The sequence below is a fragment of the Trichosurus vulpecula genome, chromosome 9 (genome assembly GCF_011100635.1).
Source record: "Trichosurus vulpecula isolate mTriVul1 chromosome 9, mTriVul1.pri, whole genome shotgun sequence".
NCBI lineage: Eukaryota > Metazoa > Chordata > Mammalia > Diprotodontia > Phalangeridae > Trichosurus > Trichosurus vulpecula.
The window spans coordinates 168,721,599-168,747,920 of NC_050581.1; the positions used below are offsets into that span (position 1 = coordinate 168,721,599).

Below are 26,322 nucleotides of genomic sequence, written 5' to 3' on the forward strand. Positions count from 1 at the left end.
TTTTCCCACATCTGAACTTCCTTAATGCTTTATTTGCACCAATCTCAGAACACTTACCCAATTCTGCCTTGCATTATAGTTATTTGGGCATATGTCATTTTTTTCCCTAAAAACAATCATAAACTCCTTGAGCAGAATGGAAAAAATATCTCTAAGTTCCTTGCTGATTTTATGATTTTGAGTTAGGAAGAGTGTGAAAGGGCTTTATTTTCAAAAACATAGCCCAGTATCTTGGCACATAGAAGGCATTCTATCACCATATGTCATTGAATATGCATTTTATCAAGGTACAGCTGAAGTTTTCCCTGCTTTGTGGTACCCTCCTCACCCTCTCTTTGAAATTCCTATGACACTTATAGTTTACACGACACCATTTAGCCCTTCTTTATTTATTATAATTGGGAGATCATCAAGGTTTCTTGCTGGCTAGAATAAAGGGCTCTGAAGACAGAGCAAACCTACGGTCATTCTTTTCTAATCTGTTCTTGAAATGCTTGGCCCACTCAGAACTTACAGTTCCCTTAGACATGGGTTCTGCATCTTGGGATTTTATTCCTGACAGATATTCAGGATAAAGACAAGAATATGAAACAGGTTTGAGAAGGCATGATGAGCTTGACTCCATCTAATTTTTGTCAGAGTCAAGAGTTCTCTGGGAGCAACATAGGTTTCTGTACCCCAGCTTTCACACAGCTCCTTTTTCAAGGCTCCAAAAGTTTCAGAAATACAGGATCACAAACAGTTAATTAACAGGAATTAAAACAGAATTTTCTATTCCAATCAAATAGTTGTCTGGAGGAAAGGACCATTGTTGAGTCTGCACCTGAGAAAAGCAGTCCAAAAATAGACAAGCTTAGCCTGTGGGATTCTGATAGACTTTGTTGGCTGTCTGGATCATAGACTCAGCTAAGTACTGAAGGGACATTAGCATTGTCCCTGCAGCTTCTAGGCACTCCACCGCAGTAGTGAACAGCAGCAGATGACTAACACCCAGCAGATGGTAGCAAAGAGCAGCTTGGCAAATATAATCAATCTTCCAATCAATCAACAAGTATTCTTATTTATATGTACTTTGTGCTATGCTGAAGGCCAGCAGGGGCAATATAAGGGAGAGGACATGAGACCCCTGGTAGAAATGAAGCAATGGCCAGTAGAAAGCTGGGGAGGAGGGATGACATTTCAATGACCTTACCAGAAGATATTGATAGCTCTGCAGTATAGAAGGTTTGCCTTTGATGCAATTTAGGGTTGCTGGAAACCCCAAAATGTAAGGGTAAAGGGAGAGTCTGCCTGGGAAAAATTCAGGCACCCAACCCTTTTTCCAGTGACAGTAGCAATGTTTATTGTAACACCAATAAGAGCAGGCAAGATTCCTAGTGAATCTGGGCCTCAATGGAAGTGAGGTTGATACTTACAAACAAAAAAAGACAGTGAGAAGATTTGGATCAGATTAAGGAGTGGTAATTAAAATAGTGAAAGACTATTAAGTAGTCTAATCAGGTGATCTAGAAGGGATTGAGGAGTGGTAGGTATATGCCAGTAGTCTGGGGTAGGCCAAGAGCAACAGTGAAAGGAATGTCAAGTAAGTTAATTAAGTGATCTAGGTGGGCCAGTGAGCTGGGCTACTGAAATGTATGGGAAAATTCAGGGACTGGGTTGCTTTTGAAGACATGGTCTTTTCCTTTTTTCCTTCCAGGTCCCATCACTTTGACTTGGTCACAAGTTTATCCTTGTCACAAGCTTTCCCACTATATGTGCACTCTGGCCACATGAGTCCAATACAGGTGCTTTCCATATCTATGCCTGGCCACTATATTCCCTCCATATGTTACCATATATGGTCACATATCTTCTCTCCATGTATACCCTCCTCCATTGATGTCATGGTTACCTGTGGACGAGTGGACACCCTGTGTATATACATGATGGGGAATAGAGCAGGCAGGCGGGAATCTTTTTTTAAAAATCACTTTATTTGTTTTTAGTTAATTTGCCAATCCCAGTCTAGCTCTCAGGTTAAACTGCTTAGTAGATACTTGACTGCTTCATTCAAACACTGAAGATAACAAAAATCCTCAAGACATGCTTCACAAGGAGGTGAAGAGGCAGCCCTATTTCTAGAGCTATTAGAGGAAATTAACCATCAGGACAAAAGAGGGCTGGGCTTCTGTCCAGGAAATCACCTTCAATCTAAAAATAAGACTTGCTCCGCCCCAAATTCTCCTCCTTCTAGATCTCTTCCTAAACTCAAGGTACTTCTACACTCTTGAGTTCTCCAAGCCTTCCCTGTTGTCATCTGCCCATCATTTACATCCCTAGAGAGTGATTTTTAAAGAAGATGAGCAAATATAAGTAAAATGGGGTATAAAGGTGGGGGAAGTTGAATAAAAATAAAGTTGGTACACTGGTATTCAGAGTTTTGTTTTTGGTAAAGGTCATAAAATGTATATCATCATTACTTAACTATGTGCAAAATACTGAATTAGATGGCATTTTGATATAAACCCCTTTAGACAGGAACTGTGGCTTTTATTTCCTTTGTGCCTCCCCCACAGCATGCTTCAGGCTCAATAAATGTTGCTGACTTTGTAGGAGCAAAATGACAAAAATGTAAGAGGCAGTTCCTGCCTTCCAAAAGCTTATAGTCTTAAAGACTCAGCTGCCATGGTTAGTTGAGCTGTACCAGTCTCTTGTGGTATTTAGCATATTCTGTCTTACAGCAATAAATGTTTGAAGAAGAAAGAGATGGAAAGAAGAAAAATAAAATTCACCAAAGTTCACAAAAATGAAAGTGGTAGAAGTTGTTTACTAGTGAGAAGAAAGGGAAAAAAAGGAAGGAGAAAAATGGGAAAGAGAAAGATCACAAATGAAAGGGAATGGGAAGGAAGGGAAGGATCATAAGAGCAAATGAGGAGGAAACAGACTTAGAAACGTGAAGTGATTTATCCAAAGTCTCAGAGATGGTAAGTAGTCAAGAAGAGAGAGGGATAGGGAAAGAGACAGAAAGAGCAAGAGTGAGGGAGGGGATGAAGGGGGAAGGAGAAGAGAGAAGAAGAACAAAAGAAAGTGAGAAAGGAGGGGAAAGAGGAAGGAGAGGGAAGAAGGGGAAGAAAGGAGAAAGGGGAAGAAAAAGGAAGGAATGAAGGAGGAAGAAGGGCAAAGGGGAGAGTCTGGGTCTTTGGCCCTTTTTTTTTTTGCTTTTTTCCATTCTAAATGCGAAAAGCAGAGTTTCTGATCTGGGCCAGGAGTCCAGAAATCCAGGCCATGTGTCAGAGCCAGACCAGCAGCAATACCCTGAGGAAAAAGGGTCTCACCCAGTAGAAGCTAGTAGCCATGTTGTTGGATATGAGCTTAGATCAATGATATATAGGAAGTAAGTTAAATCGTAAGCCTGACTCCATCCCTGGAGACTGAAGTAATACAGAAGGAGTTATGCCCATGAGGTGTTGGGGCAAATGTTTCTATTTGGTCCTGGTTAGATCTCTGAAATTAGTATTCCTTTGTAGGAACTGGAATGTTAGTCAGTGGCCCCTTAAAAATGGGAGGAAAATAGCTAGTGGGGGCTTGAGCTGATGGCAAAAAAGAGACACTCCAACCCCCTCTGGTAATCTGAGTACCCTGAGGGAGGAGATTTAAGAGGCCTGACCCTCAGAGAGCCAGGCCAAAGTCAATTCATGTTACATTTGGATGCTTGTAGAAGAGAAAGAGTGTGCCTAGGGTCAGAGAAGAGAATAGCCCAGTTGGAGTATAAAGTTTATATTGAAAAGTAGTGGCAGACAAGGTTGGTGCACAGGTGGGGCCAATTGGAGATCCAAAATGAAGGGGTGATGATAAGACAAAACTAAAACATTAAGGTATAGATGTACCAGAAAGCTATGGCAAATTGTTTATATCATTAGTCAGTAAATATTTATTAAGTGCCTACTATGTAACCAGGCACTGTACTGGGGCATGTCCCAATTCAGATTTGTTGATCTCTCTGGACTACATTTCCCAGAAGGCTGTGCACAGAATCCACTGTGCCCCATCATGCATCATTGACTTAGATCACGTAGGCATTCCTTCTACAAAGAATTTAAAGACAAGACAGTCTCATGGTGGGCTATGGGAAGGAGGAGGTTAGCTAGCAGAGAAGAGAGACTGGAATGAATGGCAGCTTCACTGTGACCTTACTGAGGTGGGTGAGAATGGACTACAAGATCTGGGATGCCCAGAGGAATAGAGCCAACATGGAAATAGACCAAACGCTGATGGTGGTTAGGGCCCAGAGCAGGGCCATGAGCTGAGTTGATCAGCACTCTCTATCCTGTTGGACTAACAGTAATTAGGCAATGAGTTAAACCACCTGTGTGCTTTCTCATTCTGTCACACTGACAAAGAGAGATGGAATGCCAGGTTGGCTTACAGTCCTTTAAGGAATAGGCAGTAACTATTACTGAGTATGGGGGCTAGGAGTGCTTGCTATGTCACCTAATTCTTTGTTACTACAATGCTTTTGGCTTCCTTAAATGGTTTTCACTTTGAACTCCTCTCATCTACCTTACTCTGGTAAAGTGAATGACAGCTCATGAGCTAAGGATTTTAAAAGAGGGTAAGTGTAGCTTTCAGAGGGTCATGTTGAGAGGACCACCAGACCTAAATTTCACATTCACCTTACATTCAAAACTAATCCTCCCTTGTTTCTTCATGCCAGGCATTCCTAGACCTAAGGGGTAATCTTTCATAAAGAGGATGAAGAGAAGCCTGCCTAAATAGACTGAGAGTCCCCTGCCATGGTATTCCACCTCATCACCATCCTCTGTTCCTCTGGAGGGTGGCACCATGAACTTCAGATCTCCATTTATGGAGGTTTCAGTTCAAAACATCTCATTTCTCACCTGGCTGCACTACTGCCTCAGGAAGCTCCCCCTCCTCCTCTGCATTCTTTTTTGTGTTATCTTCCCTAATAGACTGGAAGCTCCTGGAGGGCAGGGTCTCTCTGATTTCCTATTTGTCTCCTCAGTACCTGGCACATAGTAAATGCTCAATAAATGTTTGTCAACTGATTGACTTACTGAGCACTCAATTCCCTAGCTGGGAAAGGCACGAGAGACCAAGCTCCTAAGAATTCAATTCCTCTCAAATCGTCTATTCATCCTTCCACTTCTGTTGAAACGTTATTACCTTTTGACTCCCAGAGATCCCTCTAGTAGGCATATACCCCAAGGAAGTAAAAGAATAGTAAGGATTTAAGGGAAAGCACTTTATCAGGTTTATGGAACTTTTTCAATAGGAAAGAAAAAAGGACGATCCAGCACAGTTGTTTTCATACACATGCCCAGGGAATACTCTCCTTCCTGTTTTGACACAAGCCAGCAATACCACTAGGTTCCAGCTGGACACTCAGACAACATATTTCTTTCCAAAGTAGAGACATGATACTACAGTTAAACAAAAATGTTATTATGCCTGGCATCAGAGAAGGAGAAAATACTGGCCCTAAAAAATAAAATTCAATAAAGGAAAGTGTGGTTGAAAGAGTGATTTTCCTCCAACACCTGTCCTCAAAGACAGACGTATTTCTAGTTCAATTCATAGCATCATAGATCCAGAAGGGAGCTCAGAGGCCATCTAATACTAGTAGTAATAACTAGCATGTACATATTACTTGGTTTGCAAAGTGCTTCACATGTTATCACATTAGATGACATTAGCATCTTCCTCCCAGGGGTGTTGTGAAGATGACGCCCCTGGGCAGTAGGGGCTAATGTCATCTCTATTTTATGGAAGAGGAAACTAAGGCAGAGACAGATTAAGTGATTTACTCAGGGTCACCCTCCATCTGACTCATCTCATTACACTAATGATTACAATATTTGTAATTCATGCAGCATTTTAAAGTTTACAAAGAGCTTTATGTCCCACAACCCTATGAGACAGTTACTAAGGTTTTACCATCCCATTTTTCAGATGAGCAAAATGAAGCTCAAAAAAAGTTAAATGGGAAAGGAATTAGCGTTGTTCAGTTTGGTCCCAGAGGGAAGCTAGAGGAATGATAGGTGTGTATCATAAGGAGGCAGATTGAGACTGGATCTCACGAAGTTCCCTCCCACTCAGAGCTGTTCCCAAATTGAATGGGCTACTCTGGAAGGTAATGGGTTCTTCCTTCATTGGGGATCTTAACCAAAGGCTAGATGGACATTTAGGTAGTTTATTGTAGTGGGGATTCTTTTTTGGGTATGGATCCCTTCTATCTCGAAAATTCTGTGATAATCTGATCATCGGTTCATGTTCACATCTAGTAAGCATCAGAAATTGAGGGCTTACCGAGAATGCGAGAAGTACTATAAAAATCAAAATAGTTTGGTTCCCCAACCCAACACTCATGAATATTTTCACAGGAGTTATGATAAAATTTACCTTTGTACTATGTATTCAAGAATTTGAGAATCAAGTCAATTATGTAAGTGAAAAGAGAAGCAATCCAGTTATTTAAGAGAATGTTACTTGTTAAAAAAAAATTTTTGCATCATTGCCCCCAAAAGGGTTGATCATTTTAACTTTTAACAAACATTCAAATGTATACCAAAAAAAAAACTCTACAAGCGAATACACACACACACACACACACACACACACACGCGCGCGTGCGCGCGCACAAGCCTAAACCTTCTAAAAACAAGGGGACCTAAACATTACAAAAAAGCATTTTAAATTATTTTATACTTAATTATATATTTTTGTAATTACAGATTATTAAAAGGAACAAGCATCTGTATTAACTTTTTAAAAACTGTCTTTTGTTTTTATTATCACTTTCATATTTCAAAAATGGTGGTACCAAGATTTCAAAAGAGTGGGGGAAACATTCAGCAAATCTAACCAATCCATATTGCAGGATCATAGATTCAGAGCTAGAAGGGAGGTAAGACGTCATTTAATTCAACCCCCTTATTTTGTAGATGAAGAAACAGAGACCCAGTGATGTCACAAAAGTAATAAACAGCAAGGAATCAGCCAAGCAAGCTGACGATACTTTCAATGTTTAAGACCCAGTCTCCTACCTCTGCAAGTAATGGAGAGATGCACATTTTCTCATCTCCTCTGGGGCCAAGCCTGTTTATTATCATTTTATTATATATGATTTTTTTATCCTTTTCTGTCCTAGAGGAAGATGGATGGTGCAGTGGTTAAAGTGTTGGGCCTGGAAGACCTGAGTTCAAAACCAGTCTGAGATAATTCCTCAATATGTTACCCTGGGCAAGGCACTTTAACCTATGTTGACTTCTTTTTGTCAACTGTCTCTCACAGGGTTATTGTGAGGATCAGATGAGATATTTGTAAAGTGCTTAGCACAATGCGGCAAATAGTAGGTGCTTAATAAATGCCAGTTCCCCTTCTATTTACATTGTTTTTCTGGTTCTGCTTAACTGCACTTTGTATTGGTTCATATAAATCTTCCCATGATTCTCTGAATTCTTCATAATTATCACTTACAATGCTGAAGTGTTCTATTACATCTATGTATCACAATTTGTTTAGCCATGCCCTGACTAATGGGCTTCCATTGTTTCCACCTCTTTGATGCCACAAAAAACATTGCTGTAAATATGATGGAATATATGAGACCTATTCTTTTACTTCCTTGGGGTATATGCCTACTAGAGGGATCTCTGGGAGTCAAAAGGTAATAACGTTTTAGTCACTTTCTAAAGCAAAATTCCAAGCTGCTTCCAGAATGGTTAAACTATATGATAAATGAGGTAGCACCAATACCATCAAGTACACTTGATATGAGCTTGGTAGCTGATTCAAGTCTTTATCTACAGAAAGGTAGAGTGAGTGTACAAGTGGTTCTTTCTTTATTCTTCATCACTTCACGTAAGTTTTCCCATATTTTATTCAAGTTCTTCATATATTATGACACAATCATAATTCATTCTGTCCTTATGAAGAATTTAAAGTCATTTCCCAATTGTTAAGTGGTTGAGAATTTTTCACCCTTTCTACAATTGTGAAAGGTATAACTTTACAATATCCTCTAATTTTTTCAATATTAATATATTGAATTAATATATTGCTATATTTGGATCATTGTGTCATAAGTTGTAATATTAGAATGATGCAACTTTCTAGGACTACAAACTACAGAGAAGTTGCTATCTGCACTGGTAAAGGAAGTTTCTTTACTGGGAGCTCCCTACCCCAAAGAAATTAAAGGTTTGCTCTTCCTACTTCTCCTTGGTGCAAGATACTGGTCTGTGCTCATTTTCTGCCAAACTTAATTTAGTCTTCTCACTAGTTTTTGTTGTACAATGAATCCTTTCTCTAATAATGTGTGTTCTTTTCAACAAATATTTACCAAATGCTTACCACTAGCCAATACACCGTGGGTCCTATTGAACTTACTGTTGGGCCAACACATGTGGGTGATTAGATGAATATCCTGGTGGGGAATGGCACTCTATGTTGGGGGATAGAAAGGATCTGAATGTGGAGCTTAAGCCAGTAATCCAAACTAGGTTAGTACAAGCCTGTGTTCAGACCACTGAAATTCAAAGAATCAGAAGGCAATGGGGGGAATGGCTTTTGGAGGAGAGATAGAGTCAGTTATAGATCAGAAGGCAGAAATGCATGGAGTTCCAGGGAACTAACCATTTGTCTGGCTGAACTTGCCTCTCCAAAGCCTCAATCCTTTTATGGTAGCTGTTTACCCTTCCCTGTGCCCACCCTGGTCCCCATGATGATATGCTAGGGGCAATAAGAGGCAAGTTTTTCCCTGTCCCCTCCTGACTCTTCTATGCCTATCAAGAGGTAGGATAACTCACTGTGCTAGTAGGGGCTTAAAACACAGGAAGTCTCAGTTGCTACAAGCACTTCAGTCATGGAACCAACAGACCCGGGAGGAATGTTAGAGATCACCAAGTCCAATCTACTCATTATACAAATGAGGAAACCAAAATCCAGTGAAGTCATACCCCAAGGATGATACCTGGTGGATTAGAAACCAGCTCCCTGTCCTCTGTGCTGGTGCTGTTTTCACTGCCTTCCAATGGTCTTCTCCTTGGCCCTAACTAGGAAACTGTTATTGAACTCCAACCCAAGGTCAAAAGGTTATGGATCCTGGACTCAATTTTATGCATATAATTGGTTAATAAAGATTCCAGGTTTCATCAATGACTATTTAAAACGGTTTAGGAATATAAACACTTAAAAAAAATTTAGCATTATAAGAAATTATTGCATTTTTCCACATACCATATAGATAGATGTATGAATAGGGAAAACACATTAAGTGAATGCATTTATAATGTTTCACTCGTGGGAAAAATTAAAGAGGAAAAAATGAAAAATTCAGCTTACTTAGAACCAAACAATTTACTCTGTTGAAGTAATTTTAAAAAATAAACAAAAACACTCCCCTATGCTTAACAAATTATTTACCATGTGGAAAGCAGAGTCAAAGATCTGGACTGGAGTTGTTTAGCTCTGCCTCTTACTAGCTGTGGGACTGGGAAGTCACTTAGTCCATCTGAGCATCAGTCACTCCTCATCTGTAAAATAGAGCTATTGACATGCTACCTACTATATAAATTTGTTCTTTGAAAAATGTGAGCTCTCATTATTTTGCTGGTCTCATTTTTTAATTTATTATAGCAAACATAAGGATGTGTCGGCTCAATTTTCACATTTTCCAAACTATTTTACATCATAAAAAACACAATTAAAACTAAGCAAAACATCTCTCCTCTGTAGATCATGCAGGACACTTAAAGTATTAACATTTTTTAGTCTTTTTTTTTTTTTGGAGGGGTAGTCTGATACGTCTGTTCTAAGCTTTTTGCCAGATGAGACCAAACCTTATTGAATAAGAAAACAAAATAGTAAAGGAAAAAAAGGGATAAGTAAGTATAGCATAATATAATAATAAGTATAGAATAGTATAATGTGATATAGTATAATATAATAACAAATATTCATGCAAATGTATATGTCTATATATGACTATGATTATCAATATTTATATGTATGTATAAGTGTATGCATGTACAGGTATGTGTTCACATGTATATCTTTGTGTGTATGTCTATATGGGAAAAAAGAACAAAGTAAAAAAGTGCACAGCAGAGAACAAAAGAACTTACAAGGAAGCAAAGATAGAGAGTTTTGAATACAATGCGTAGCATTTATTACATAGGCTTTCTTGAAATGAGAATTTATTGCATGATACTTTGAATCCTCTCTCATGTTCTGCTGTGCACGTAACAATTCTTTTTTTTATTTTGTATTATTTTAGTTTTAGAATTTAAGTTTGTTTCTTTTTTTTCTTGTTTTGTATTTAAGTTTAAAATAAAATAAGAAAAATGTTTTCACTACTCACTTCTCTTTAGATGTTAACATGGGATTTCTAGACAAGCATTCTGTGATTCTTTTCCATGAAGCTATATTAGAACATTGACCACTCAAAGCAGTTAAAAACATTTCTCTCTAAACTCTCAAATCACTTGTATTACATTGTATTACATCTGTATTTGGTAGACCAAAAGACAGCATTAAACAGGTCCATGTTGTGTCTGCTCCAAGAACTGAGTTTTGTCTTTTCGATTTCATTCATATTAGTATTAAAGTGACCAGAGATAAGTTTTGTCTTTTCAAGTTCATTTATATTAGTGCTGAAATTACTATGCACTTTAAAATCATCCACAAATATTTATTACCATTTTGTAAGATAGTGCTAGGTGCTATAACCAAGAGAACACTGTATACAGTAACAGCAGTATTGTTCAAAGAATAATTGTGAACAACCAAGTTATTCTGAGTACTATAAATACTCAAATCGACTACAAAGGACCTATGAAAGAAGATGCTATACACCTCCAGAGAAAGAACAGATAAATAGAAGTATGCATGGTATGGTTTTACATATATTCATAAATCTGTGTCAAATGGTGGCCTTCTCTAGTAGGGGATGGGGTAGGGTAGTAGGAAGGGAGAAAGTTCAGAACTTAAAAGGTAATAAAAAATTAAGTTAAATTTTTAAAAAAATTAAACAGGAAGTAGTATCTAAAGAGATCCAGAAAGCTAATTATTTTTGTAGTACTTAATAATAATTCTGTTCCTTTCAATTTGCTGTAATAACAAAAACCCCAAGACACTGCAAGTTCCTTTAAAAGTTCATTTATTTACAATGTAAGCAGAAAAATTTTCAAACATAAAAATGCACTGTTACAGTCTCCTTGGGAGCGATAAACAAGTGGTGCATTTGTCAAGTGAAAACAAATGAGATATTTTCAAATAATGATGTAGTAATGGGTCCTGAATTTTACACACACACACACACACACTCTCTCTCTCTCTCTCTCATTCAAAAGGTAATTTCCAGTTTGCTCTATAAAAAATAAAAACTACCACAAAGCTTGGCCAAATCAAGCCTAATTTCAAGGAATCATGTTCTATGAAAACATGGGACTGAATGTTAGCTACATAACATTTTCGTATTGCAGAGTGCAATCAAATTATGATGGATGCCTCATTCAGAGCCCCAGGTCCCTCCTCCTTTTTCAACCTTTTTTAATCCCTAGCAACGTAACAAGATGAAAATATGCATTATTATCAACCCCTTTTGCACTGCATGCTACTGAACAATACCCAGACTTCTCTGCCAGAAAGAAGTAGATGAATGTAAGCTGCTTGAAAGGCAGGGCCTGTTCCATTTTTGAATGGGTATCCCCAGTGCTTAGCACAATGCCTGGCATATATAAGGTGCTTAATAAATGCCTATTGAATTGATTTTAACTCAATCAAGGAATGAGGGGGGAGAGAATAAAGGGAATGGGGTACAGGAGATGGGAATGGCTCAGTGACCTCACCGCCAATCCCTTAGCTTACCCTCACCTAATGGCATTAATGCTACAGGTTGTTGACCTCTGCTAGCACTCAAATCAGAGGGTAAATCCATTCCCTCCCTTTCAACACACACAATTCAACATTTTTCATGAATGTAAATAATGTATCACATTCAGCCTTTTGGTTGAACACATGCAATTTTGTCATTACTTCCAAATATAATGATTTCATATGAGTTAAGGAGGTTTTGATGGTGCCGTTATTCCATTTCTCGTCCACCCTTTCAGGACTGTGTAAATGACAAGGTTACGATTGCATTAATATATCGAGTTACCAACACCATAAGTGTAACATGAAAAATTACACATTTATGACTTACAAATTCCCATTGTCAAAATAAATGCCAGATAACTTACAAGCAACTTGAAATGAGTGCATTGAGTATGAAATGTGTATGACTTAAAGTGAGAAATGAAATCTATCATATTAAAATAGAAATCACTAACTTTTTTGAAATGGCAGTAAATAAGTTAACTTTCTAGCTGTTCATTGTCTATAAAGGTTGGAGTTTTCCACTTAAACCACAATGTGTGGGGAGGTGGGGAGGAAGAGGGAGAGAACCTTGCTGGAAAAATACTCAAATTGGGCCTTATTTTCCTTACCTGCAAAATGAAGTGGTTCAATTTGATGGCATTTGCATTCCCTTCTTGCTCTAAATAGATGATTCCGTGATTTCTAGAGACATTTGCTGAAAATCTCAGGCCTAACACATAAAACATATCTCAGGATGACTGGGTGGAGAGATTCTTAGGGAACTCAGAAATCGCCCTTAGTCCTATGACCCTCATTTTTCATTATTATTATTGCTACTTTTTTTTAGAAATAAAAACAGACTCAAAGAGGCTTGCCCAAGGTCACATAGGTGGTAAGGGATCAGATCGCAGACTCTTTAAAATTCAAACTCAGTGTTTTGTTGTTCATTATTTCAGGATACCTCTAGTTTTCTAATAGCAACTCTGTTTCAGTGTCAAATGAAACAATAATTAGTCACAAATGTTTTGCAGTGTAAAAAGCAAACACCACTCAACTATTTTCTTTCTCAATCAAAACTCAATTGTGGCTTTAGAATAGCTGACAGCTCATGGGAGCTCAGATGGCATATTAATGACAGGACATTTGTAGTTCTAAGATTCTGGGGTTTCATAATGAAGCAGCTAGATTAGAATTAGACTAATCCCATTAAATGGGGGGGGTGGCAATAAGGAAGAGGGTAAATACTGCCTTTTGATAACTTCTTGGCCATAAGAGACAAGCTGAGTTAGTTGGAAAAAGATGTCCCTATAGTGTAATATGACAAGAACAGACACACTTAGAATATGAGTGGTCCCTTTGTGCTTTGCAAATCAAAGCTTCTCCATCCCTTTTCATACTTTGGGATTCTTGTCCATATGCTGGGTCCTCAGACTAAAGTGTGGGATAATTAATGGGATAGTTCAAATACTTCATTGCTGGGTTACCAGGGAAAGGGAAGAGAATGGGAGGTGAAGACTTGGATACAAGAAATGCAGGTAGCTTTTTCTAGTAGCTGGCAGAGAAAGGGAGAAGGAGCAATGGATAGAGTGCCAGGCCTGTGTCAGAAGTCTCATCTTCTCGAGCTCAAATCTGGCTTCAGATACTTATTAGCTGTGTGACCCTGGGCAAGTTATTTATCCCGGTTTGCCTCAGGTTCCTCATCTGTAAAATGAGCTGGGGGGTGGGGAGGAGTGGCCATTGCCAGTTGTCTTGACTACTGTTTTGCCCTGGACTTTGATGATTCTGGAGTAGAGAGGCTGGTTATCTGTGCCTCACTTGAATCCAACTCATACGCAAGTCAAGATATCACCCTCATGATATGTCCTCTTTGAGAACAAGGGATGAACAAGAATAGTGATTTACCATTTCCTTCTCCAGCTCATTTTACAGATGAGGAAACTGGGGCAAACAGGGCTAAGTAACTTGTCCATGGTTACACAGGGATTAAGCGTCTAGGGTCATATTCGAACTCAGGTCTTCCTGACTCCAGGCTGGGTGCTCTATCCACTGCACCTACCATAGCTACCCACTACACCACACTGTCTCCCTAACATACTCTTTTAAAATCACATTCCAGTCATGCTTCTGATCCCACCAAGTCTCTTTAATAGTATAAGGTCAAATTTACATGCCCAACATTTGCAGGCTTTCCTTTGGTTCCTCTTCCACTTTGAGGCTACCAACACTCTTCAGCCAAATTAGGTACAGCCAAAACCAAATGTATTTTGATGCAGAAAGTCACAAAAGGATTCACAATATTTACATTTTTATACTTTTTCTAGGACTTAACAGGGTGGAGTCCTGGACTCCTGGGCAGCTCAGTATCCTACCTACCACAGCAGCAGAACTTGGGTTTTCCTTTTCTTGGCTGTTCAAGTCTCTTATGGAGAGAAGCATCCAGAATTGTGAACTAATTGTAAACATATTTATCACTATAAAAAGGCACTGCTTTTAGTTATATAGAGAAAAGATTTTTATATAGTTATCCAGTTCAGGGTTCAGAAACAATTTTTACTTTTTGGCCCTGAATGCTACCACCATCAGGACTAAAGATGTCTGTGAAGACAATGGGGAAAGCCTAAGGCAGTGAAAGAAATACTGGATAAGCAGGCAGACAATAGGGGTTCCAGCTTCGACTTTTTCAGAGGTGTCCCTATTCAACTGCCTATGTATGGGATCTTTGGCAAGTAGCAATAGAGTCTTCTAAATTAACTTTCCTACCTGTTAAATGGGGATAACATCTGGCCCACACTCCCCTCAAAGAACTGTCATGAGGGAAACCACAGATTTAGAGTTTCTTGGAAGCTATCTGGTCCAACCTTATTTTTATAGAGGGAAACTAAGGCCCAGAGAGTTTCGTGTCTCAGCCAAGATCATACAAACAGTGAGTAGCAGGACCAAGTTTCAAACTCAGGTCCTCAGACTCCAAAGCCAGCAGCATTTCTACTGCCTCTGCAGCACAGTTATCTAGTCAATCAATCAACTGAACTTTGTTAATCGCCTGATATTTGCCAGGCACTGCTGTAAGCACTGAGGATTCAAAAAGAGGCAAAAGACAGCCCCTGCCCTCCAAGGGCTTACAATCTAATTGGGGAGACTCCCTCATTTTACTGGTAAAGAAAAGAATGCTTAAATAACAGAATGGGAGAGTCAGGATTTAAATCCTGAACATCTGGCTTCAAATCCAGTGGTTTCTCCACTGAAATATACTGCCTCTCAAAATACATGTAAGCAAACCCTTTGAAAAGTACAGACCTACAGCATCCCCGAATGATTACAATCTCACGGCACCAAAAGGAGATGAGGGGAGACCCCTGTGTAAGAGGAGAACTTCCTCTACTCTGCGCAGGTCCTAGGACATTAGTATTTTCTTGGCAAATGCATAAACTTAAAGCAAAGTATAAAACAAGAGAGTTTCTGTGGCCAGCAGAAAGTTAAATTTTCTGCCAATTCAATTGGCTAAACACTTTGGTGTCCATTACAACAAGGTGGAGTTGCCTTTCAATTTTCTTCTCTTGCCAAAGAGCTCAGAGACATTAGATACCTGATGGCTGGGACTCATGAAGATGGAAGCTAGACAATACCTCTGTGTGTGTAAATACATCTCCCTGCCCCGCTCCATAGCTCAATAAGCTCCTCAGGGGGTTTAATGATTACCGTATTTCCTTTTTGAATCTATTGTTGCCTAGTAAGTCCTGCAGGTTCAGAGTCTCCAAATGACATGGAAAAACTTCTTGTGAGAAGCACCTTGAGAAATCCTTATTGCCAGCGACATTGCCTGATAAAAACCTAATTAATGGGAACCCCGAATCACTTTGGAGTTCTATCAAGAGCCTTCAAATGGCACACTGTAAACACAAAATTCATCGTCTCTTTTTCTCTAAGGCCACTATAGATGATCTTGGCATATATGCCCGAGTTTACTTACACTACCTCTCACAGATGTGTTGTCATGGAAAAGGCAATTGAACGGGCACTGTCTCCCTCAGGAGCCCGGATGGTGGTAAGGTGCCAATCGACCTTTAATATTTCTGTGCAGCTAATAGGAGTCAGAAAGCTCCCAAAGACTCCTTTTCACATCTAGTTTATACTGTTGCAGCAATTTTTTATGAGCAGTAACATGAAAACCTACCAAAAAAGAGATTTTAAAAAATCCTTTAACAAAAAGCATACTCCATTGAAGCAAAATCAATACTGCAAAATTTCTGCAAGCATTTTTACTGACAGTCTGGGAGCATCATGAAACTGTGAAAGAGGATCCAGCCTGCTTCAAGCTTTTTCTATCTCCTTGATCATGAGAGATGCAATAATCTGCCAACAATAAACCAAATTTAGAGTATCTAAAGAAAAAAAAAGACCAGAAGGTGTATTTAATAATACATCCTGTTGGATCTGAGGTGGACAATGACATGCTTCTCATACACTCTCTTCATCGTTTTCTCAATCTGCTTCAGAAAAACCTGCGGAATCCGTCCACATAAAGTATGTACGGTTTCTAAAAACTTCAGCTGAAGCGGGTAATACATGGATTGAAAAAGATTGTCTTGAAAGGGAAACTGAAAGACAGAAAACACATAAACACAAAGGAAAGCAAATTAATTTTGGCAACTGAAAATACTATTCAAAGAAAGAAATGCAAACCATTCTTACAGGAAAGGCATAAATGGTAAGGAGTTTCATGGCTTCATATGGAATCTTTTTTTATTCTGCTGTGGCTGAAGAAGTGATTTTTTTTTTAAATTTTAAGTCCTTAATATAAACATTTTTAAATTTGAAAAAAAAGGACTCTAAGAAATAAATGCGAACCATTTTTACTGGGAACTCAATAAAAGTGGACAAATACTGATAAAGGAGATACAGTTTGTGGCTTGTTTTGTAAGTATGGTGTGGTGGAAAGAATACTGAATAGGGACTCATTTGGCCTGGGTTCTACCTCTAGCTCTGCACTAAAAATGGTGGACTTGGAATCATATGGCCATAATTCACAGCTCGTTAGCTGTGTGACCTTAGGGATGTAAATTTACTTCTCTAGGCCTCAGATTCATTATCTTCTGGGTGTATAATTCTTCATCTGTAAAAGGAATGAGTAGTACAAGACCACCTCAAAGAAATCTTAAATTAAATTGAAAATTCAGATTCTCCAAAGATGGGTTCAGTTTGAATAAGAAATACTGAATAAGGTTTCTGCTTAGTGCAAATGTAGTTTGTTTTTTAGGCATTTTTGTTTGTGTGTTACAAATTTCATACATTAAAATGGTGTGTAGGAGGCATAGAGAACCTAGGTCATGGCAGGTGCTTATTTTAATTTCACCCTCAAAGGGGGTGTCAAAGAGAGCAAATAAAACATAATTGGGAAATATTCAACAAAATAAATAAAAAATACAACAGAATATAGATAATGTGGCTTTCTAAGTTATCACATTGCCTACGGGGATCCTTATGAATGGTTTAGTGGCTACTGTTTCTATTTGAATTTGACGCCATCACTCCATCACACTCCACTGTGAAAAGATGCTAACTCATACTGTTAGCTACTTAAGGGAACTTTTTTTTTTTTTTTGAAAACTTTTTTGGAGGTTTATTATTTTAATTGTCCAAGTAGTAAGCATTGTAAAAATTTAATCTGTCTTGCCCACTGTCACTTTCCCCCAATGAGAAAATTAATGCAAACTAGACCGAAAAGCAAATCCCTCAGGATGTATCTACACAATCGAGAAAAAAAATTCCTTCATTGGCCATGTCAAAAAAATGTCCGTCTCTGCATTTTAAGTTCATCACCTTTCTGTTAGGTGAATGGAACATCTCATCTTCATTTCTTTTGGACATGGCCTACATGGTAACGACTAGTGTTTATATAGTGTTTTAAGGTTTGCAAAGCGCTTTACAAATATCATCTCACTTTATCTTCACCATAATCCTGGGAGGTAGGGGCTATGAATGATGATTACTATTCCCATTTCACAGATGAGGAAACTGAGTCAGGCAGCAGTGAAGTGATTTACCCAGGGTCATACAGCTAGTAGGCAAGTGAAGCAGATTTTGAACTCAGGTCTTTCTTACTCCAAGTGTAGCAATCTATGGTACCACCTAGCTGATTGCATGTAACATGTACATTGCCTCAATTAGAACCCTCAAGTCTTTCAAAATGAGGCTCCTTCTCATGTGGTTACCACAGTATAACTGCTCGCCTTGTTCCGCATGGATTCATAATGATCTTCCCCATTCCCTCCTCCAAAATTGTACATTTGGTCATTTCTTATTGGCCCAGTAATATTCCATTACATTCAAATACTAATACTCACTTAGACTCCAATTTCTGACTACCATGAAAAGAGCTGCTATAAATATTTTTTTGTACAGATAGATCCTTTTCATCTTTCTTTGATTTTTTTTTTGGGGGGAATATTCCTTAGGGAAACATAGTTAAAGATTAAGAGGTGGGGCAGCTAGGTGGTGCAGTGGATAGAGCACCGGCCCTGGAGTCAGGAAGACCTGAGTTCAAATCCGGCCTCAGACGATTGACACTTACTAGCTGTGTGACCTTGGGCAAGTCACTTAAACCCAATTGCCCTTCCCCCCTCCAAAAGAAAAAAAAAATTAGAGCCATAAAAAAGATTAAGAGGTCATCTAGTCAAACTCCCTCTTTCATTTCGCAGCTGAGGAAACTGAGGCTCCAAGAGATGGCATGACTTGCCCAAGATTACACAGGTAGTAAAAGGAGCAGAGCTGATATTGAAACCCAGATCCTTTGACTCCAAAGCCAGTGTGCTTTCCAATGGGCCACACTGTCTCTACTTGGATCAAGTATCAATCAACCTTTAAGTACTAGTTGGGTAAGCACTTAGTAAGCTCCTACTATGTTCTAGGTGTTTGAGCCACAAGGACAAGAGGGAAACTAGTCTTTGTTCTTAAGGAGCTTATGCAATCTAACGTGATGCAGCATATCTATACAAAGATATATACAAAATAAATCCAAGATAACTGGGGGGAAAGAGCAGAAGTAGAGAGCAGTCATTATTAAAGCATCTGACCAGTATTCAATGGGCTTTTTGAAAAAATCGGGCTTCTTAGTCTTCTTACTTTTTATTTATTGTTAGGGTAGGTTTAAAAAAAAGAAACATGCGCTGCTGTTGCTCTGGTTTGCTTCCTGGGACTTCTCCTATGGAATGTGCTTATTACAGCACTTCCCAAACGAAGTTGGTCATGGAAAACTTTGGGGATTGAAATATCTTCACTGAAACCCATAAAAGCCTTGTCCGGGTAGTCTGAGGCATCCTACTGAGGTGACATGAAATCCCAGCTCAGATACTTAGACATTTTGTGACTGTGGGCAGGTCATCTAACCTGTTAGAGCCTCAGTTCTTCATCTGTAAGAGGAGGATAATACTTGCTCTCCCTATCTTGAAGGGTCACTATGGGAAAAGTGCTTTACCAACCACATGAGCAATTTTTATTGCTCAATACTTTAGAAGAGGAAATAGCACTAAAACTAATATTTTCTCAGGGAGCCTCTGGTCGTGTTGCAGGGAATGATGCCAGGGATTGCAAAGAAGACAGTTTGGGATGGCAGGTCTATTGGAGTACAGCCAACCTACCTGTGAGACAGACAAGCTATCTTAATATGATAATGGCTATCTAGTCCAGGGATGGATGCTGCAACTGAGGAAGGGAGAGAAAGCTAAGAGGCACTGGCTTGGGCGAGGTGTTGGTTGGGTACAGACATAAATCCTTTGGGAAAGTCCATTTTAATTAGCCATTTTTCAAGTGATTATTTTTTGTTCCTGAATAACCACTTCGATGATGTGACTCTGTAGAACCAGTCCAAGCATGATCTTAAATGTTTCATGCATGACCAGGAAGGCAACACAATTTGTCCACATGCTAGACATTGTAATTCAGCTACAACATCAGCTCAGTGTCATTCAACCAGAGAAACTCACAAGTTGCCTCCATGTGCCCAAAATTTGGTTTACTTGTGTATTCTAGTAGGATCTTGCTTCACCCCTTGATTATCTGAATGTGTTGATTATTACCAAAAACAGAAGTTTCTGACCTCTTTTCCCTAATTCAGTTTTCCAAGCTTTGAAAACCCTGGAAAAGAGAATATTCAAGGGGGAAAGGAGAAGAAAATAAGTATTTATGTAGTACCTACTATGTGCCAGGCACTATGATAAATGTTTTTTTAAAACAAATATCTCATTTAATAATACTTGAGAGAGATAAAATATAAAGGAGCACACACAACATATAAAATGTGCTCTGCTTTGCCCCTAATCAAGCAAATCCAACTTTAGCACAAGTGCCAGAGGAACCTTATTGGTGTCAATATTTCCTTTTCAAATGTGTGATAAATAGAATGGAAATAACCCCTGGGAGTTTTCAGCAATGCCTTCTAATGTCCTAGGCATGTTTATGGCGTTGCATACATTATAAAATTTGGTGTAGTGTAGTCTACAAATAGGCAATCGACCAAAGAATCCTATTTGTCATTTTGTCCAGCCTGTAGGGTCCTCCAGCTGAGGTAGCTAGGTGACTCAGTGGATAGAGTGCTGGCCCTGGAATCAGGAAGATGAGTGCAAATCTGGCCTCAGACACTTGTAACTTGTGACTTTGGGCAAGTCATTTAACTTCCATTTGCCTTAATCCACTGGAGAAGAAAATGGCAAGCCGCTCTAGTATCCTTGTCAAGAAAATTCCGTGGATGGTATTGGCATGCTATTATCCATGGAGTAGCAAAGAGTCAGACATGGGTGAACGACTGAACAAAAACAACAAAAACCAACCTGTATTTCCAGTAAAAGAGTGCACTCATTACCTCCCAAGGAGCTAATCACACTTTGGGATAGTTCTCATTCTTGGGAAACTGTTCTTTCCATCAAGCTGAAATTAGCATCTGCAACTTCCATACATTGATGTTAGTTCAGTCCAGTGGGACCGTGAAGAAGAATTCCAATCCCTCCTCCCAAGTGACAGCCCTTCAAATATCTGAAGACAGCTATCACGTCCCTCCAGAATATTCTATTCTGCTGGTCAGACCTCCCCAGCTGCTTCAATCATCCTATGACATGCCATCAAGGTCCCTCAGTGCCTAGAAGGTTGCCAGGAGGAAAATAAGCACTTAATAAATTCATATTGCCTTCATTCCTTCGTGGTCACCTGGTCATCCTCTGAAAGTATCCTGGATACTTTCAGCCTTAGAAGTGTCTTTCTTACCACATGACAGATAGAACTAAATGCTCTCCTTCACATGTGGTCTTTGGTATCGTGCCTTCCTTAATAAAAGCCTCAGATGGCATTAGCTTTCTTGGTTGGCATGCCGCTGTTCACTTATTCTGAACTTGCAGCACAATGAAAGAACCAGGTCTTTCTCAATCTCACTGCTCTCTAGCCACGACCCCCTCCCCACATTATACTTGGGAAGTTTATTTTTTAAACCCAGTACTAGACTTTCCATTGATGTCCATGAGATTTCATCTTTGTGAATCTGGCCCAATGTGTTAACCTATCAAACTCTTCTTCAAACCCTAGCTCTGTCACTCAGTTTTATAATTATCCCTTCTCAGCTCTGCATCATCTCAAAATCAAAGCCTTCTATGCCTTCACTCAAGTCACTGATAAAAATATTGAAGGACAAAGACAGCCAGGGACAGATTCCTTGGGGACTCCTTTCCTCAGCCTCTTAAGCTGTGGAACATGATAGGTATCATGTTCCACACTATATCAATCAATCAATAAACATTTATTAAATGCCCATTAGGCACTAGGCACTGTGCTAAGAGCTGAGGATGCAAAAAGAGGCAAAAGACAGTCCTTGCCCTCAAGGAGCTTGCAATCTAATGGGGGAGACAACATGCAAACAAATAGACATAAAACAATCTACAGGATAAACAGGAAATGATGAGCATATTAATGACTACCTTTTGTGCCTGGTTGTTCAAGCAAGCATGCTTCTTGCCTGGAAACAAGTTTATCCCCAGAATTAGAACTTACATCACGCATTACTTCATATAACGCTTTGAAAGTTGGTTGCTTGTCATCATGATAGACACCTCGATTGCCATGAAGAACAGACACACCTTCTTGTTCTGCTCCTTTACAATTACTGCCGTACATGCAGTGGTCAGGCCTGTAATTCCACTGGCATGGAAACACATAGAGACACTCTGGGGGCAAAAAAAAAATGTATATGCATATATATATATGTATATATATATACACACACACATATATACATACACACACATTATATATATATATATATATAAACAAATTCAATTGACTCAGTAGTAATTTCTAATATTTTAAAACAGCAATTCTGCCTGCTACAAATTTCTTTTAATGTGTTTCCAGATCTCCATAATCTATGCACACCCTTATAACCCAATTTCATTGAAATCTGCTAAAAACGATGGAATAGATGTCCACTGGCAAACTTTTACCAGGCATAAGTTTGTCTTAACATATTGATTGAACCAAAAATTGTACAGAGGTGGGGGTGGAGGGGATGTCCTGATACCCTATAGGAATGTAGCTTATTTCATCAAAATCACAGGCTTGTCAAAGTGGATTTAAAGCAGGAAGGGGCCACAGAGGTCATCTATTTCTACCCACTCATTTTATACATAAAGAAACTGAGGCCTCGAGAGATTAAATTATTTGTCCAGGGTCACACGGTTAACAGTAATCTTAGTAAATAAAAGAGCTTAGATCCCAAATCTAATCCTCTTTCCAAGATGAATAATTTCGTTCTCTTTAATGTTCCTCTCAAAAAAAACATGGACTGTACAAAAAAAGCCTAATCATTCACTGGAACTGTGAGTTCCAATTCTGTGGGCTAAATAACTGGGAGAATCTGCAGAGCTAGCATTTATACGGATAGCATTTTAAGGTTTGCTAAATGCTTTACACGTATTACCTCATTTGATAAATACCTGGTGTGGTCTTTGGTCATAAAGCCCAGTTGGTTTAAGAGGTCAAGTTCCTAGGTTTGATTCCACAAATAACTACAACACAAAGTGGTTTACGATGTGCCATAAGATAGGTACAAAGTGTTATGGAAAATCAGAGGAGAGTTCACTTCTAGGAGAAATCAAAGAAGAGAAGGCTTCATGAAAAAGGCGGCCTCCACGGACCTTGTAGGATGGATTGATTTCAGCAGGCAGAAATGGGAGTGGGAGGAGGGCAGGACATTCTAAAAGGAGGGAACAGCAGAAGCCAAACCCTGGAGGCATAAGAGCACAGACAACATCCAGAGAATAGTGAGTGACTGGCACAGGGGACAGAGCGCTGGAAGACCTGAATTCATAACCAGCCTTAGACACGTAAATTATCCAACTTCCGTCTCAGTTTCCTCATCTGTACGATGGGGATAATAACCATACCTACAGATAATAACAGTGCAAAGTTGTTGTGAGGATAAAATGAGATAATATTTGTAAAATGCTTTGCAAACCATAAAGTGCTACCTAAAACCTAGCTGTAATCATAATAATTCAAGTCTAGACATTGTGTAGGGTGCATGGAGAGGAGGAGGTAAATGAAAGGCTGGAGGTGTCATCAAAAATGCCACTTTGGTCCCAGTGCTCATGTCGCATTGGGCCAAAGGACATTGGGAACCAGAGTCTAAATTTTATCCAAGTCACTGTCACATTCCGCCATTTCCCCAGTGGTCACAATGTGAAGGTAAAAAAGTATTCATTCAGCAGAAACGTAATACGTGAAATGGACAAGCGGCCGATTTAAAAAGATGGCACAGTGAACTTACTACAGGGGTGACGTCGCTGAATTCCCTTCACCAATCGGCGCCTTAGTTTTCCACATCCATAGAATGAGAGGATTAGACAAAATAATCTTTAAGTTCCTCTCCTAGTTCTGAATCCATTAAACTTTCAGCTTGTTCTTGCTGCCCTCATGATAACCACAATGTAACACGCGGTTTTGACATTTTAGCTAAAAATTGCCATAATTTTTAAAAATGACTTTGAAATAGCACTGTCTTTTGAATTTCTGTCCCTAATTCACTCCATAATTTACAGAAGTAAAGAGGCCCTTTAGTACAGTGCCTGGTGCACAGAAAGTGTTTAATAAATGCTCACTGATCCATCCATTTGCTCACTCATTCATTCAGTAACTGACTTTCCTTAGGACCTTAGGTTTTCCTGGAAAGGTCCATGTTCATTTCCAAAGCATCGTGAGCACTTAAAGAATGCTTTGAGAATGGCCTCTTCTTTCCATTTATGTTCTTGAGTTTTTGTAATCTGTTTACTACAGCAGATCAGTTCTATCCCTCATCTACCACCTTCCCCATGGAACAAGGCAGAATGAGTTAATAAGTTCTCAGCAACAAAGGTTTTCCACTACTCTGCTAATAGTTTTGGAAACCTGACTCATTCTGGGACTTCACCTCCCTTAGACTCCTTTTCATTCTCCTCCCTAAGGACTCACCATAAAAACAACAATGATTCATATTTATGGAGTGCGTTGGAGCTCACGAAGGAAGGCTTCTCTACTCTGTATGACTCTGTGAGCTATTCCAGTGTCAGAACTATTACCCTCAGTTTATAGGTAGGGAATGTGAGCTTCAGAGACATTCAGAGACCTGTCCAAGGTCATACAGGTAGTAAGTGATGTTGGGCCACATATGCCAGGGGTGAGCAACCTGTGGTACCAGTCACCTCGAGGAGCATCTGAAGTCATGAGGTTCTCTTATTCAATCAACAAGCATTCAGTAAGCACCTACCATGTACTAGGCATCTGCTAAGAGCTGGGGATATAAGGACAAAAGTGACCTTAAGAAACTTACATTCTATAAAGGGAGACGACAAATACATATATAGTCATATGCTATATATGTGTATATGTATATGTATGAGAGGAAGAAAAAGTATGTCTTAAACACTTATTATGTTAAAACACTGCGAATACAAAACCACAAAAATGAAATGCCATCCAAGCCCAGTGGTATGATAGACAGAGCACTTCCTGACTCAGGCAGGAAGGCCGGAGTAGGATCTTGCCCTAGGGACTTATTCCTCCTCCAGGCCTTACTTTCCCCATCTGTAAAACGAAGGGAGTTAGACTTAACGACTTCTAAGGCGCCTTCTAGCTTTAAATTTATGATCCTAAAAGAGCTTAAAAACAAAACACAGAGGGGAGTGGTAGCCAGGGAAGGGAGGCTTAGCTGGGGAGCTACAGGGATGATGAAATGCCATATAAGGCAGTAGATGGACATGCCCTTTCTAGGAGCAGTGGTCCCACTGATTTGAATACTGTGCTAATGGTATGAGGGAGAACAATGGGGATGGCCAAGGATGGGGCACCTACATAGGGCCAGACTGATGGCTAAATGGTCTAGGTAAATGGCTAACTAGGATACAAAGATGAAGCAGTCTGGGGTCTGGGCCAGCTAGTAAATCCAGCTAGGACATTAATCACTTAGTCTAACTCCTATCAAATCAACAGACAAATGTGATTCATTCAGTCACCAATCAGGAAGGCTGGCCTCTGGAACACCCAAAGATGCGTGGATTAATTTCAACAGGGACCCAAGGATTCCAGAAGTGTAATTCAGGTGAGAGGGCGAGCCAAGCAAGAAAAGGAAAGAGGGCAAAATTCTTTTGGAGAAGGCCCTAGCAGCTGGGAGAATCAAGAAAGGCTTCCTGTAGATAGTGGCAACTGGGTGGCACAGTGGATAGATTGCCTAGTCTGGAGTCAGGAAGAACTGAGTTTAAATCCAGCCTCAGACGCTTATTAGCTGTGTGACCCTGGGCAAGTCACTTAACCCTGTTAGCCTCAGTTTCTCATCTGTAAATTGAGCTGGAGAAGGAAATGGCAGACCACTCCACTATCTTTACCAAGAAAATCCCAAATGGGGTCATGAAGAATCTGGCACAACCTGAACAACAGCAGACAGTGACAGCTGAGCTGTGTCTTCAAGGGCCCTTGGGATTCTAAGATGCAGAGGTGAGAAGAGCAGATTCTAGTGGGGAGGGGCAGCTTATGCAAAGGTATGATGGTAATATATGGAATATCTTAAATGAGTCATAGAAAGACCAGTTTAGCTGGCAGGTATGTGAAAGCTGCAGAGACAGGATAGGGCTAGGATGAAAAAACATTTGATCCTAGTTGTAATGGGGGATCACTAGAGATTAGTGAGCTGAGGAGAGATGAGATCTTTTTTCTTTTTTTGTTTTCTCATTTTTTTTCCTTTATCCCTTCCTTTCCTCAGAATCTCATTTCCACCCAGCTGCACTCAATCTGGGCTTCCTTTGCCTTCTCCACCATGCCCCCATCATTGGGAAATCTCATCATCTTGCAAGATCCAGTCAGCCTTGTTACCCTCTGCCCCTCTAACTAGCACCATAAACTCCTCCACTTAAGGAAGAGAACAGGACTGACATCTCCTCATCTGTCACCCAGCTGCCA

General features: G+C 39.5%; 1 protein-coding gene across 1 annotated transcript in view; it reads right to left on the minus strand.

Annotated features, from left to right (window-relative positions):
• Window positions 1-15,049: 15,049 nt before the first annotated feature.
• Window positions 15,050-26,322, minus strand: part of GXYLT2 (glucoside xylosyltransferase 2) — a 67,959-nt gene continuing 56,686 nt past the window's right edge. The window contains exons 6-7 of the mRNA XM_036738884.1: window positions 21,889-22,061; window positions 15,050-16,454 (exon numbers count right to left, since the gene is read on the minus strand). Of these exons, the coding sequence (XP_036594779.1) occupies window positions 16,269-16,454; window positions 21,889-22,061 (359 nt within the window). The 3' untranslated portion in view covers window positions 15,050-16,268. The remainder of the gene's footprint in view (window positions 16,455-21,888; window positions 22,062-26,322) is intronic.